The 13,317-nt window shown below is 43.1% G+C and overlaps 1 protein-coding gene across 1 annotated transcript in view; it reads right to left on the bottom strand.

Annotated features, from left to right (window-relative positions):
- Positions 1–3,263: 3,263 nt before the first annotated feature.
- The window catches only part of LOC126184542 (katanin p60 ATPase-containing subunit A-like 1), a 104,390-nt gene continuing 94,336 nt past the window's right edge, over positions 3,264–13,317 (bottom strand). The window contains exon 12 of the mRNA XM_049926951.1: positions 3,264–3,696. Within this exon, the coding sequence (XP_049782908.1) occupies positions 3,498–3,696 (199 nt within the window). The 3' untranslated portion in view covers positions 3,264–3,497. The remainder of the gene's footprint in view (positions 3,697–13,317) is intronic.

Here is a 13,317-nt window from a genome sequence, read left to right as displayed (position 1 = left end):
TGTAACCTACTTCCTTTGTTTTCGGATTGCATTTCGTTAGGATTCTTCCAATGAATCTCAGTCTGGCATCTGCTTTACCGACGATCAACATTATATGATCACTCCATTTTAAATCACTCCTAATGCGTACTCCCAGATAATTTATGGTATTAACTGCTTCCAGTTGCTGACCTGCTATTTTGTAGCTAAATGATAAAGGATCTATCTTTCTGTGTATTCGCAGCACATTACACTTGTCTACATTGAGATTCAATTGCCATTCCCTGCACCATGCGTCAATTCGCTGCAGATCCTCCTGCATTTCAGTACAATTTTCCATTGTTACAACCTCTCGATACACCACAGCATCATCTGCAAAAAGCCTCAGTGAACTTCCGATGTCATCCACCAGATCATTTATGTATATTGTGAATAGCAACGGTCCTATGACACTCCCCTGCGGCACACCTGAAATCACTCTTACTTCGGAGGACTTCTCTCCATTGAGAATGACATGCTGCGTCCTGTTATCTAGGAACTCCTCAATCCAATCACACAATTGGTCTGATAGTCCATATGCTCTTACTTTGTTCATTAAACGACTGTGGGGAACTGTATCGAACACCTTGCGGAAGTCAAGAAACACGGCATCTACCTGTGAACCCGTGTCTATGGCCCTCTGAGTCTCGTGGATGAATAGCGCGAGCTGGGTTTCACATGACTGTCTTTTTCGAAACCCATGCTGATTCCTACAGAGTAGATTTCTAGTCTCCAGAAAAGTCATTATACTCGAGCACAATACGTGTTCCAAAATTCTACAACTGATCGACGTTAGAGATATAGGTCTATAGTTCTGCACATCTGTTCGACGTCCCTTCTTGAAAACGGGGATGACCTGTGCCCTTTTCCAATCCTTTGGAACGCTACGCTCTTCTAGAGACCTACGGTACACCGCTGCAAGAAGGGGGGCAAGTTCCTTCGCGTACTCTGTGTAAAATTGAACTGGTATCCCATCAGGTCCAGAGGCCTTTCCTCTTTTGAGCGATTTTAATTGTTTCTCTATCCCTCTGTCGTCTATTTCGATATCTACCATTTTGTCATCTGTGCGACAATCTAGAGAAGGAACTACAGTGCAATCTTCCTCTGTGAAACAACTTTGGAAAAAGACATTTAGTATTTCGGCCTTTAGTCCGTCATCCTCTGTTTCAGTACCATCTCGGTCACAGAGTGTCTGGACATTTTGTTTTGATCCACCTACCGCTTTGACATAAGACCAAAGTTTCTTAGGATTTTCTGCCAAGTCAGTACATAGAACTTTATTTTCGAATTCATTGAACACCTCACCAGTCACCAAGATAAATTTCTGAGTGCGGGTGCAGTCTGAAGTCAGGAAAAATGCACAACATGATTTTGCAGGAGAAAATTAATAGCCATGATTCAAGACCCAGTCATGAACTCTCCAGACAGCCCCCTAAAGTTGGCCCTCAGCAGTACAAAGTGACGCAGAGGCATAATCAGGCAAAGTTCATCCGCATACAGTGACAGAGAGATTGTGGGACCCACTGCATTTAATATACCATTGATGGTGATAGCGAACAGCGTTATGCTTAGAACCGATCCCTATGGCACTCCAGTTTCATGCTCATATTGGTTGCTGAGAGTCGAACTTATCTGGAACTGAAAAAGTCAGAGAGAGAGGAAATTCTGGATGAAAATGGGTAAACTGCACAGAAACTCCACTCATGCAGTGTAGATTGGATGTGATGTCGCCAGGTGGTATCATATGCCTTCTGCAGGTCTTTCCAACACCAACAAAGCCACCCCTTTTCCCCTTACGTCATACGTGACTTTTACATGAATATAATAAGCAAGTATACCTACATCAAAAAACAGAAACACATGTCAAGAGATCAACTGCACTAAATTGTTTTTTTTTTCCCCTCTCTTGTGTAAAAGTAGGAAACTGGGACATGTTGCCTTTCAGCACTAAGCAGTTCAAATGTGTCTTCTGGGACTAATGATCAGAATAAAAAAATGAATATCAGCCGATATCAAATGTATTTTTAAAAATTCTTTAGGGATTTAACGTATCACATGGAAAATTAAGGTGGGAAAATTGTTACAAAGAGAGAGATACGCTGACCAAATAGTACCTACCTTCAGGAGGTGCCAATATTAACACAAACTAGATTATAGGCTTATGTGAGGAAAGAGCAATTATTGAGCAAATGTGGAGTGATGATCTGTTGTCAGGGCACTCAGGCCCTCAGCTAAAAGGAACCTACCTGGTGTGATGGTGTCGAAAGGTCCTTCTTGTAACAGCTGAATTCCTCGCAAAATAGGAGCTGAGTGACCTTCCCCTCCCTTCTAAATTTCCCCAATTGAACTCTCCCTTCCTCCCTGAAGAAAGGGCATACAGTTCTTTAAGGTTCTCTGAGTATTTATAATCATCATCATCATCATCATCATCATCATCATCATCAAGATATTCAGCCAAGTCACAGATAGCAATGCATGCCACTTATGAACCACAGAGAACACAAGTTCAGTGTGGTGTTTTTAAATCAGTGTTCTGCGAATAGACAATAGTATTTTTGCTAACAGAAATATGATTTCATGAAGTACGTGAAAATTTAAATACATAAAAATAAGAAATCTGTTTTCTGTAATAAACAACCAGTATTTCTGTTTACAACAGGACAGTCCTTCTACACAATTAGATGAGTATAGACCTGTCAACATTATTCGGGTTTTCAAATCTATAAAAGAATTGTCAAAATTAATGATTCACAATGTAAATACACTGATAAGATGAAATAAAAATATGTTTGAGAGGTAAGCAGTATTCCAGAGACTAATGTGTGTTACTATAATTAATGACAAAAAAAGCAACTTTTCTGCGTACATAGGGAACTTGGCAACCTTCATCACATCGGCTACATTGTATTACTATGATATCCATTTATGTACATGGTACACAAAAGTAAATACTCCAATACAAAAAAATGCTCTTCCTATCACAAGTCATGAAAGTTTAACTGATAATTTATTCTAGTATCAAATGTGTTAAATTAACAAATAGCTGTTCCCTCATCTTTTGGGCATGCATCCAGGACAAAATTATTTCTTCTGATATTCCAGATGATAACTGGACTGCCACTTCAAAGTGAGTTGGAGACTAAATTACAATCAGTTGATGCAAATATGCATGCCCGAAAGCTGATGGAGTATTCTATCTGCTGGGAAAACTTCAAGAAACAAACAGTTGATTAATCATAAAATAAATTTATTTCAAATTTTGCAGCTGACAAATTTAACATTTACTGAAACATTATTGTATGTGTTGGAACAGATGCATCCTTTAGTTGTTTTATTGATGTGGTTACATTTAACTTGTAATGCAGAACACCTCTCAGATATTGGCAATTGGCACTCAAACCCACTGACAGAATAGTTATGTTACAGAAGATGTACATCACCAATTATTCTGTAGCCAAACAAGGTTACATGAGTTTCCATCACGTGGAACCAAACTCATCCATCCATTTCTCAAACTTCTTAATATCTTCTTTGGAGACACTTTTATGACATCTCGCTAATGCTTCCTGGAAATCTTGCATTGTTACAGGGAGGTCTAGTTCTTCTTTAGGCAATTGCTTAATTTGGTCTGGCCGTAACCCTGCAATTTTGCGTCTCATTGACATCATTGATGCATCACTGTAACAAGAGAGAACATTTGGTACAGAAACAATTCAGCCCATAAATAAGCCCCTATTCAGTTAATGAGCTGAAAATTTCATGGACATCCACTTAGTGAAATGAATTCTTTTGTTTTAAGCAGTGCATGTATTAGGGTGAAATGTGTGAAGAACATTTTTCTATATGGTTGGCAAAATATAAATTGTATACCAAATGAAAAGAATGCAGCTTTTAAATTTTTATTTGCTAATGACTGTGACAGTGGTTTAAGGGTGCTAAATGGTATAGTTTTATCAGGACCCTTGCAGAATATGAACTAAATGCTTACTGAGAAACCTTTCCTCTTACACAATCTTCTTGGGACAACAGTCCATGGACAATTTAAAGACTGTCTAGCAATGGCTGTAGAGACAGTGGTTGCATAACAACATATTTAAATGGCTAATAGTCACACATGGGAACATGTGTATTCACATGTAAATTCATCCCTTTTCCTTGTGCTTAAATAAAACAACAAAATAGTCATGAAATAAAAAGGTAAATTAGCTGAAGAAAGTTTTAAAGTTATTCCCTGGTACAAGTGGCTGGCTAAAACACTAATAAAAACATTGAAATAGTCAGCAACTGTGGGAACAAGTAAATGTTGGGTAACAGTATACGCACATCCAATCACCACATATGTATACATGTGTAGCTACATTGTGCTGGTTGAAACACTATGCTATGACTGCAATTCTCAAGCTCGTTTGGGGGTGAGAGTTCTGTCAGGTAGAGTGGGGTAGGGGAGAAAGGAAACAGACAGCAGAAGGCAGGGTTGTGGAAGGGTGGCTGATGGCTGGAAGTGAAGCAGCATGTGCATGGGATAGGAATGTGGGAGGGAAAGACAGCAGGTGCCCAGAATAAGAATGTGACATGGGCACTGGCATCGTTTAGTTTGTGCAGTTCATGGTGGATGATGATGGATACAGTGGTTTGTGTGCACGATTGCAAGGTCTTTAATGCCTGGACAAAAATAATAAGATCAGTGGCAGCAAAATGCATCAAACAAGATCAAAAACAGCAACGGAAATTGAAAGTGACAAAACTGCGGCAAATCATATGTGCACCCACACTGAAGTATGAAAAGAAGGTCTCATATCAACACTAAAACAGGAGGAAGTGGTAGGAGTTAAAGCAACATAGCAGCTGGCCGTGGCTGGCTGATTGCAGGAAGAAGAAAAGATGAGCCAGCCACACCGCAACACACAAAAACCTCCAGCCTAAAGGCTGAGGCCAGAGTCCAGACACATCACAAAACCTTAAAACTCTGACCACACTCACCTCGTCATCAGCTAAAATAGAGGTTAGATCCCCATCAAGATACAGTTCTGTCCTCTCATCATGATAGAGAATGCACTCAGTTAAAATATGGTGTACAGTGATTTGCACACTACAGGGCATCACAAACTGGGGCGGCGGCGGGGGGAGGGGGGGGGTCTCTTGCTGTTGTAAGAAGCCATGTTTAAGACGACAGTGACCAATTCAGAGGCATTTAAGGATCACTTCAGCCTGCTCGAGTCACTGGTTGGAGGAACACCAAGGCTGGATACTTGACTTCACTGACCACAGCTTATTGTTCATTCTTCCTTCCAAAATTGAACACCCACATGCCCTGCTGCCCAGAAAAATGACTCCTGCTTCCCCCACCACTGAAGGAAATACAGTTGGTCGTATATCAGTGCAACAATTTCTCAGATGGATACAATTTCTGCAATGATTTAGTGCATTAAGGGAATGAGAGCAGACGAGAAACCTTGTGTCCTGAACACATCACATCTGCTATAGCGATTTCAGTATCACATGCAAGTCTGCTGAAAAAATGGTATAGGTGTGAGGAAGGTGAATCCTCATGACACAGTTTAGGAACACTATGGAACAGCCAAGGGGGTCCTGTTGTTTGGATCCATCAGAGTACACCACTGTAAAATCACACTGCCTATCTAAAACTGTAGAAAACAGAGATTGAAATGTAAGATCTAGGGTTCAATCTTTCATACAATTCGTCAAGTCTGGGCCTCTGGAGGAGCCAAGACGGAAATCTGCTCCATCCCCAATGTAAAACATTAAAACCAACCACAAATCTCTATAAAGCAATCCTTCATGTGAACAGGGTCTCATCACTGGTTGCCAATTAGGAAAAAGCCTTTCCACTGGAGGTCGAGCAATGGCAGAGATGTATGGCATGGACACCATTTTATATGCCTGGCACACCATGAGCACCCGTCGCCAGATGTTAAGCGGTGGTTCAGCAGCATCAGCATAGAAGCTTGGGATGGGGTTTATTCGGAACACCTAAATGGCCAGTCGAATCCTTTCATGGTGCACCATGTCCAACACCTTTTAACAAGAAGGTCTTGCAGACCAATACACTGTGCACCCAAAATCAAGCTGAGATCACATGAAGGCTCAGTAAAACTGGAGCAGACAAGTCCTGTCTGCCCCCTATGAATTGTGGCTAAGACATTTTAAAATATGCAGCACTTTGAGGGACTATCTTTTCAGGCCTTTAAGGTGTGTCTAACATGTAAGCTTCAAGTCAAATATGAGGCCCAGAAACCTCACTGTGTCTTTAAAATTAAGAACAGTTTCCGTCATCCTCAATTCAGGAAAGATTAAAACAGAATGGAAATAGTTAAAAAGAATGCACGCAGATTTTTTATTTGAAAACTTAAAACCCCACTCCTCCACACATTCATCCAATCAACAAAGAGTTAGTTGGAAATGACAGATTTTCATTGCAAGGCTTGGAGAGGAACAAAGGACAGAAATCACCCACAAACAAGTAACACTGGACAGGACATTTAACTGACACAATACTATTAATAGCTATGGCAAAGACAGTCACATTTAAAACACAGCTTTGAGGGACATCGTTCTCCCGCTCAAAGTAAGCAGAGAGGACATGATAGACTTGGTATTAAAAATAGTGTGGCAAGAGGAAGGGTCAAATAAAAATCGGAAGGCATTCACAAAAACCCCATTTGTGGAGCTGTCCAAAGATATGATGCCTCCAAGTAATATCATATGCCTTCTAAATTTCAAAAAATATAGTCAGAAGGCGATGCTGGTGCAGGAAAGTGTGTAGTGCAGACACCTCCCAGAAGGACAGGTTATCATAGGTGGAGCAGTATCTCCTGGACCCACACTGAAAGCGACTAAGGAGCTGCCTGGATTCTAAGATTCAGATGAGGCGGTGGTTGACCATCCACTCCAAGGTCTTCCCCATGCAGCTAGTGAGGGCAACACTATAATAACTACTCAGGCATGTGCTGTCTTTCCCGGGTCTTAAAAGAGGAATTAAAATTGCCTCTCTCCACGAGTCAGGAAGGTAACCTGATGCTCAAATGACATTAAAAAGGAAAAGGAGAATTTCTTTGCTTCACCCTGTGAGGTGCTGTAGCATACTATAATGGATTGTATCATGATCAGTGGATGTATCATGAGCCACAGACAACACAGACTCCAGCTCCCACATGGACCAGGAACAGTTGTACTCTTCATCAGTTGTGGACCAGAAGTCCCAACTGCCCCTCTCAGCAGTCACTCTGTGGCCAGTGGCACTGGAAAGTTGGATCATGACTGGCAGTGGCAATAACAGTGGCAAAATAGGTGGCCACAGTCTGGAAAATGTCCCGCAGACTGGTTTGGAGAGTGCCATTCCCAAGTATGGCAGCCACTGGGCACTTCCCTGATCTCTCATAAATCCTCCTGATTGTCTGCCATAAAACGGTACTCTTTGTGGAATGTTTAATGGTGTTCAGGAATCATAGTCATGATATCTTCTTGCTCTCTCAAGTAATTCAGTGGCATTCAGTCCTTGCCACCCGAAAGGCAGTGAGGTTCTATGCAGTTGGCAGCACTTGAACCTAAGCAGAACAGCAGCCTAGCTGGGCCTGATTGCAGAGAGGCAGTACTTGCCCCACCAAGGGACAGGTGGCCTTTTCAGTTGTCCAGGAAACTGCTGAATCAATGCTTCAGCAGTGTGGTCAGTCACTTCATTAATAGGTGTCCACCCATTCTTGGACACTGTTCAGAGTTCAAACTCTGCAAGGCTGCTGTAAAGTGTCTATTATCCTCTACTGAGTGCCCATTGCAGTTGTTTTCTGTTGGGCACCAATCTGCCTGGTGGATCCAGATCAGAAAGTGATCACTGACCTACAAGTCTTCGACTACTTCCCATTGAATATTGTGCGCAAGGGCCAGAAAGCAAAGTGAGGTACTGAGAGTACACTTGCAGTGCAGAAGCATGCACTCAGCTCCATATTTATCAAATCTGTACACAACAACAAGAGGAGCATCCCTATTGAAATACCACTGGGGAAGATACACCGAAGCACCAAAAAACTGGTATAGTCATGCATATTGAATTACAGATATATGTAAACAGGCAGAATATGGCGCTGCAGTCAGCAACACCTACATAAGACAACAAGTCTCTGGCGCAGTTGTTACGGTTACTGCTGCTACAATGGCAGGGTTTCAAGATTTAAGTGAGTTTGAACATGGTGTTATAATCAGGGTATGAGTGACAGGACACAGTATCTCTGAGGTAGTGATGAAGAGGGGATTTTCCTGTATGAAAATTTCACGCGTCTACCACGAATATCAGTAATCTAGTAAAACATCAAATCTCTGACATCACTGTGGCCAGAAAAAGATCCTGCAAGAATGTGACCAACGATGACAGAAGAGAATCATTCAAGGTGACAGAAGTGCAACCCTTCCATAAATTGCTGCTGATTTCAATGTTGGGCCATCAGCAAGTGTCAACGTGGGGACCATTCAACAAAACATCATTGATATGGGATTTCAGAGGTGAAGGCCCACTCGTGTACCATTGATGACTGCATGACACAAAGCTTTATGCCTCACCTGGGCCCATCAACACCAACATTGGACTGCTGATGACTGGAAACATGTTGCCTGGTTGGCCAAGTCAATTGCATCAAGCAGATGGAGACAACCTCATGAACCCTTGGACCGCGCATGTCAGCATGGGACTGTTCAGGCTGGTGGAGGCTCTGTAATTGCGTAGGACGTATGCAGCTGGAGTGATATGGGAGCCATGATATGTCTAGATATGACTCTGACAGGTGACATGTATGTAAGCATCCTGCCTGATCACCTGCATCCATTCATGTCCATTGTGCATTCTGATGGACTTGGGCAATTCAAGCAGGACAATGCGATAACTCGCATGTCCAAAATTGCTACAGAGTGGCTCCGGGAACACTCTTCTGAGTTTAAACACTTCAGATGGCTTCAAGCTCCCCAGACATGAACATTATTGAGCATATCTGGGATGCTTTGGAACATGCTCTTCAGAAGAGATCTCCACTCCCTCGTAGTCTCATGGATTTATGGACAGCCCTGCAGGATTCATGGTGTCAATTCCCTCCAGCACTACTTAAGACATTAGTCGAGTCCATGCCACATTGTGTTGTGGCACTTCTGAGTACTCATGGGTGCCCTACACTATATTAGGATGGTGTACCAGTTTCTTTGGCTGTTCAGTGTACTTGCAGAAACCCAAAGCACATTCTGTCACTGTGCACAGGCTGGCAGCTGCATTTACAGCTGCAGGTAGATGTGTCTTGATGAACCTTCATAATCTGAGTGCCAACATTGATCATCTGGACAGCCTGCTTCAATGTCAAGGCAAAAGACTTCACAAAACTTGGTGGCTGAGTGACCTTAAGTTCCTCCTTTGCGCCAGAGTATGAGACACAAGTGAATCTTCTTTCCTTCGGCGAAGACAGGATAGTCCACACCCCAAACCGGATGGGCCTGGGAGCAATTAACATACATGGGTGGGGCAGTGCACTGAAAACCCGATTCATGAGCCGTGGTACCATATCTTCCACATGTAGCTTGACTGGAACACCCTGCAGTGGTGTGTCCAGAGCACTGACACTTGAAGCAGTGCATTGGATTGGGACATAAGATCTAACTCTGAGGCAAAAAAAGTGTGATGCAATATACCCTGGCAACCTGAATGTAGAATAAATGACATTGATTCTGAAGATCACCATCAACCCTTTTCATAACATTTTGGACTTCAATCACCCGTGCACTTTCCTGTTACTGTTGCAGTTCTTTTGTATCCATATCCACTGATGGGATATTCTCCAAGTAGCTTGGCATGCAACAGCTTGTTTACATGGGGAGCCTTGGGGTTGGGGTTGGGTTGTTTGGGGGAAGAGACAAAACTGTAAGGTCATCAGTCTCATTGGATTAGGGAAGGACAGGAAAGGAAGTCGGCCATGCCCTTTCAAAGGAACCATCCCGGCATTTGCCTGGAGCGATTTAGGGAAATCACGGAAAACCTAATCAGGATGGCCGGACACGAGATTGAACCGTCATCCTCCAGAACGCGAGTCTATGGGGAGCCTCCATAGTCTCAACAGGGAGTATCATTGCACAGCCCCTCAATAGATTTGAGTTGCCCTGCAACTCCCTCCAGAGCTTTATGGATACAGAAAGGCAACAATTTTTCAAAAGAACCATGCTCATGTTTCATCACAACAAGATGTGGTCCATTACTGTTAATCCTTTCCCTGAAATTAAGAGATGTCACAGCTGGACTAGCCACATGAGGCCTCTTAGGAGTTTGCATGTTAATACTGCACAAAGGACCATCTGAACTGCTGAGACAGAAATGTTAGGCTTCATGGAGTTCCCATGAGCAGCTGGGGAAAGAAGTCCCACTAGCCCGGGTACGCCATATACAACTGATGTGCACCAGGTTCCCCAGAGGTCGCCCCACTAGTGACTGTTCCTCCTCAAAAATCATGCATTTCTTCAGCATGCAGCACACCTTGAGAGTGATGTTTTTACCATCCTCACGATCCGGGTGGTTAAGCCAAGATCCCCGGTCCATGTGACACACAACGTTCCAGTGCCACCCTGTACAGTTGTCGCTGAAGCATGCCTAGAGATTATGGTGACGGGACTGGCAGCGCTTACCATTTCCCTGCTCAGGAACCCCACGGCTGTCACGCCCCTACCCAGCAAACGAATGCTGGGTACCTGAGGGCATGGCGATAATGATGCCATGAATGTGGAAGATTGGATTTGGGTGACAGAACAGAGCAAGGTGAGACTGGAGGACAGAGGGTGTGAGTGGAGGGATGGAGGGCATGACTGCAGGGATGGAGGGCGTATCAATAATCCCCCCTCCCCCCTCCAGGACATCCTACTCCAGCCTCATCACAGGCTTATTCTATACTTCGGATGCAGGGCCACCTGCGAATGCAGTCATGTCATAACAGCTCTGCTGCAATTTCTGCACAGCATGTTAAGAGCGCAATCACCAAAAAATGTTCACCCAAATCAATGGCAACAGCCAAACTGTGGCCAAGAATAGAGTTGACTATTGACTACCCATTGGCGGAACATACTGATGAAGATAATATGCTCAGTTCCAGTAACTGCTTCACAACCTGTGGCCCCCTTCCCAACACCAGTTTCTCTGAACTATGCAGATGGGAACTGTTCTTTAACGACATCCTTCATCCCCAGAATCCTCCTTGCATCAATCTTCACTAGCCCCCTGCCCAACCTCCCCTCATTTTGCACTGACACACTTCCTCAGACTCCCCAGTCTCTATTATGTACCCCCTCGCAATCCACTCACCACCACCACCACCACCACCACCACCACCACCACCACCACCACGTGATGCACAAACTTGGTAATGCTGCTGCCCCTGTCACATTCTATCCCGTGTACCTGTTGCTTCTCCCTCCTGCATTCCTATCCCATGCATCTGCTCTGCCTCCTTAAAAGCCATCAGACACACTTCCCCAACCCCCTTGTCTGCCCCTGTCCACTCCATTCAACAATACCCCTCACCCCTAATGAACTTCCAGCATGCTGGAATAATTTTAGATCAGCAACTTCTGTTAATCAGTACAACAAAAAACAAGTCAAAGTTGCCAATTTCATTTTTTATTCACCTGATGACTAGTTTTGGGCTGAGACCCATTTTCAAATCATTGAAACAGATAGTCAAAATGGTATTTCTGAAAATGCAAAAACCATGTCAAAAATGTATACATACTATTAAGTGCAAACGGACAGTCACAGTGCATACAGATAACCTGTATGCACTGTGACTGTGTACGTTTGCACTTCATAATACGTATACATTTTTTATATGGTTTTCGCATTTTTGGAAATACCAGATTATCTATATGCACTGTGACTGTACATTTGCACTTCATAATACGTGTACATTTTTGACATGGTTTTTGCATTTTCAGAAATACATTTCTGACTATCTGTTACAATGATCTGAAAATGGGTCCCAGCCCAAAACTAGGCACTGAGGGAATAAAAAAAAAGTGAAATTTGCAACTTTGCCTGGTTTTTTTGTTGTACCCCTTACCCCCTTCAAACTGTAGCACTGCAGTCCCAACACAGTTTAGTCTGTGTGAGTGTGTGTGTGTGTGTGTGTGTGTGTGTGTGTGGGGGGGGGGGGGGGGGGGGAGAGTAGGGGAGTGCGCTTGCTCTTGCTCTCTCCTCTCTTCTTTCTCCTTTGTAAAAGAAGTATGTGTCTGAAAGTTGTCTGTTTGTTTGTTTGTTTGTGAGTTGTCAATGACTGAACACCTCTATTATTTGGTGAGTTGTTATTTTTATTTCTAAACTAATTTATATTGAAAGAGAAATGGATATACAGTCCAAATTGTAAAAATGTTTCAGATAATCATGGATAGCTTGATTACTGATTATAGTATGAAACAGCAAGTCAAATACATTAAATTAACCTACCCAACAATTTGAGCAGGAGTCCTGGCAACACACACAATCTTAATATATTTACTACGCTTTTCTCGTTATTACTTAAAACACTGGACAAACTGTTATCAAGAAAAATTATTACCCTCTTGTCAGAATACAAAATGCAACAAGGAAGATGTGGCACACTGACACTGGTACACCACAATCACCACATACCACTGGTCAAGCCTGATGAGGTGCCTGTGTGTCAGAGGACAGTGCTTGTTCTCAGTAGTGTTAAAGCCACTTCCATTTATGTGATGAATGGCATTTGCCATGGAAACTATAGACTTCACCAGCCTAAATTCGTTATTTTGTACCTTCAGCAACACATTCTCTGACTGACACACGCCGGCCGGAGTGGCCGTGCGGTTCTAGGCGCTGCAGTCTGGAACCGAGCGACCGCTACGGTTGCAGGTTTGAATCCTGCCTCAGGCATAGATGTGTGTGATGTCCTTAGGTTAGTTAGGTTTAATTAGTTCTAAGTCCTAGGTGACTGATGACCTCAGAGGTTAAGTCGCATAGTGCTCAGAGCCATTTGAACCATTTGACTGACACACAACTCACCATCCCAACAACAAGGCAATAGCACTCGAGGGTGCAGAACAGGACAGTATTACTTTCCTTGCAAGCATTCCTTGCTACTGTGTCAGCTTGCTCACTTGCTGACACGTCTGTAGTGGACATAGAGATAAAGTTATTCTGTTGATTGCACCTCATTTACCCCAGACAGTAAATTTTTCTGGAACTCTAATCCCAAGGGCACTGCCACGGGAAATTACTCAGCAGTATGTCACTGCTTTGGCCCATCAATGTAA

The sequence above is a fragment of the Schistocerca cancellata genome, chromosome 4 (genome assembly GCF_023864275.1).
Source record: "Schistocerca cancellata isolate TAMUIC-IGC-003103 chromosome 4, iqSchCanc2.1, whole genome shotgun sequence".
Classification (NCBI taxonomy): domain Eukaryota; kingdom Metazoa; phylum Arthropoda; class Insecta; order Orthoptera; family Acrididae; genus Schistocerca; species Schistocerca cancellata.
Note: the sequence above shows the minus strand (reverse complement) of the source record. Positions and strands in the feature narration are given on the sequence as shown.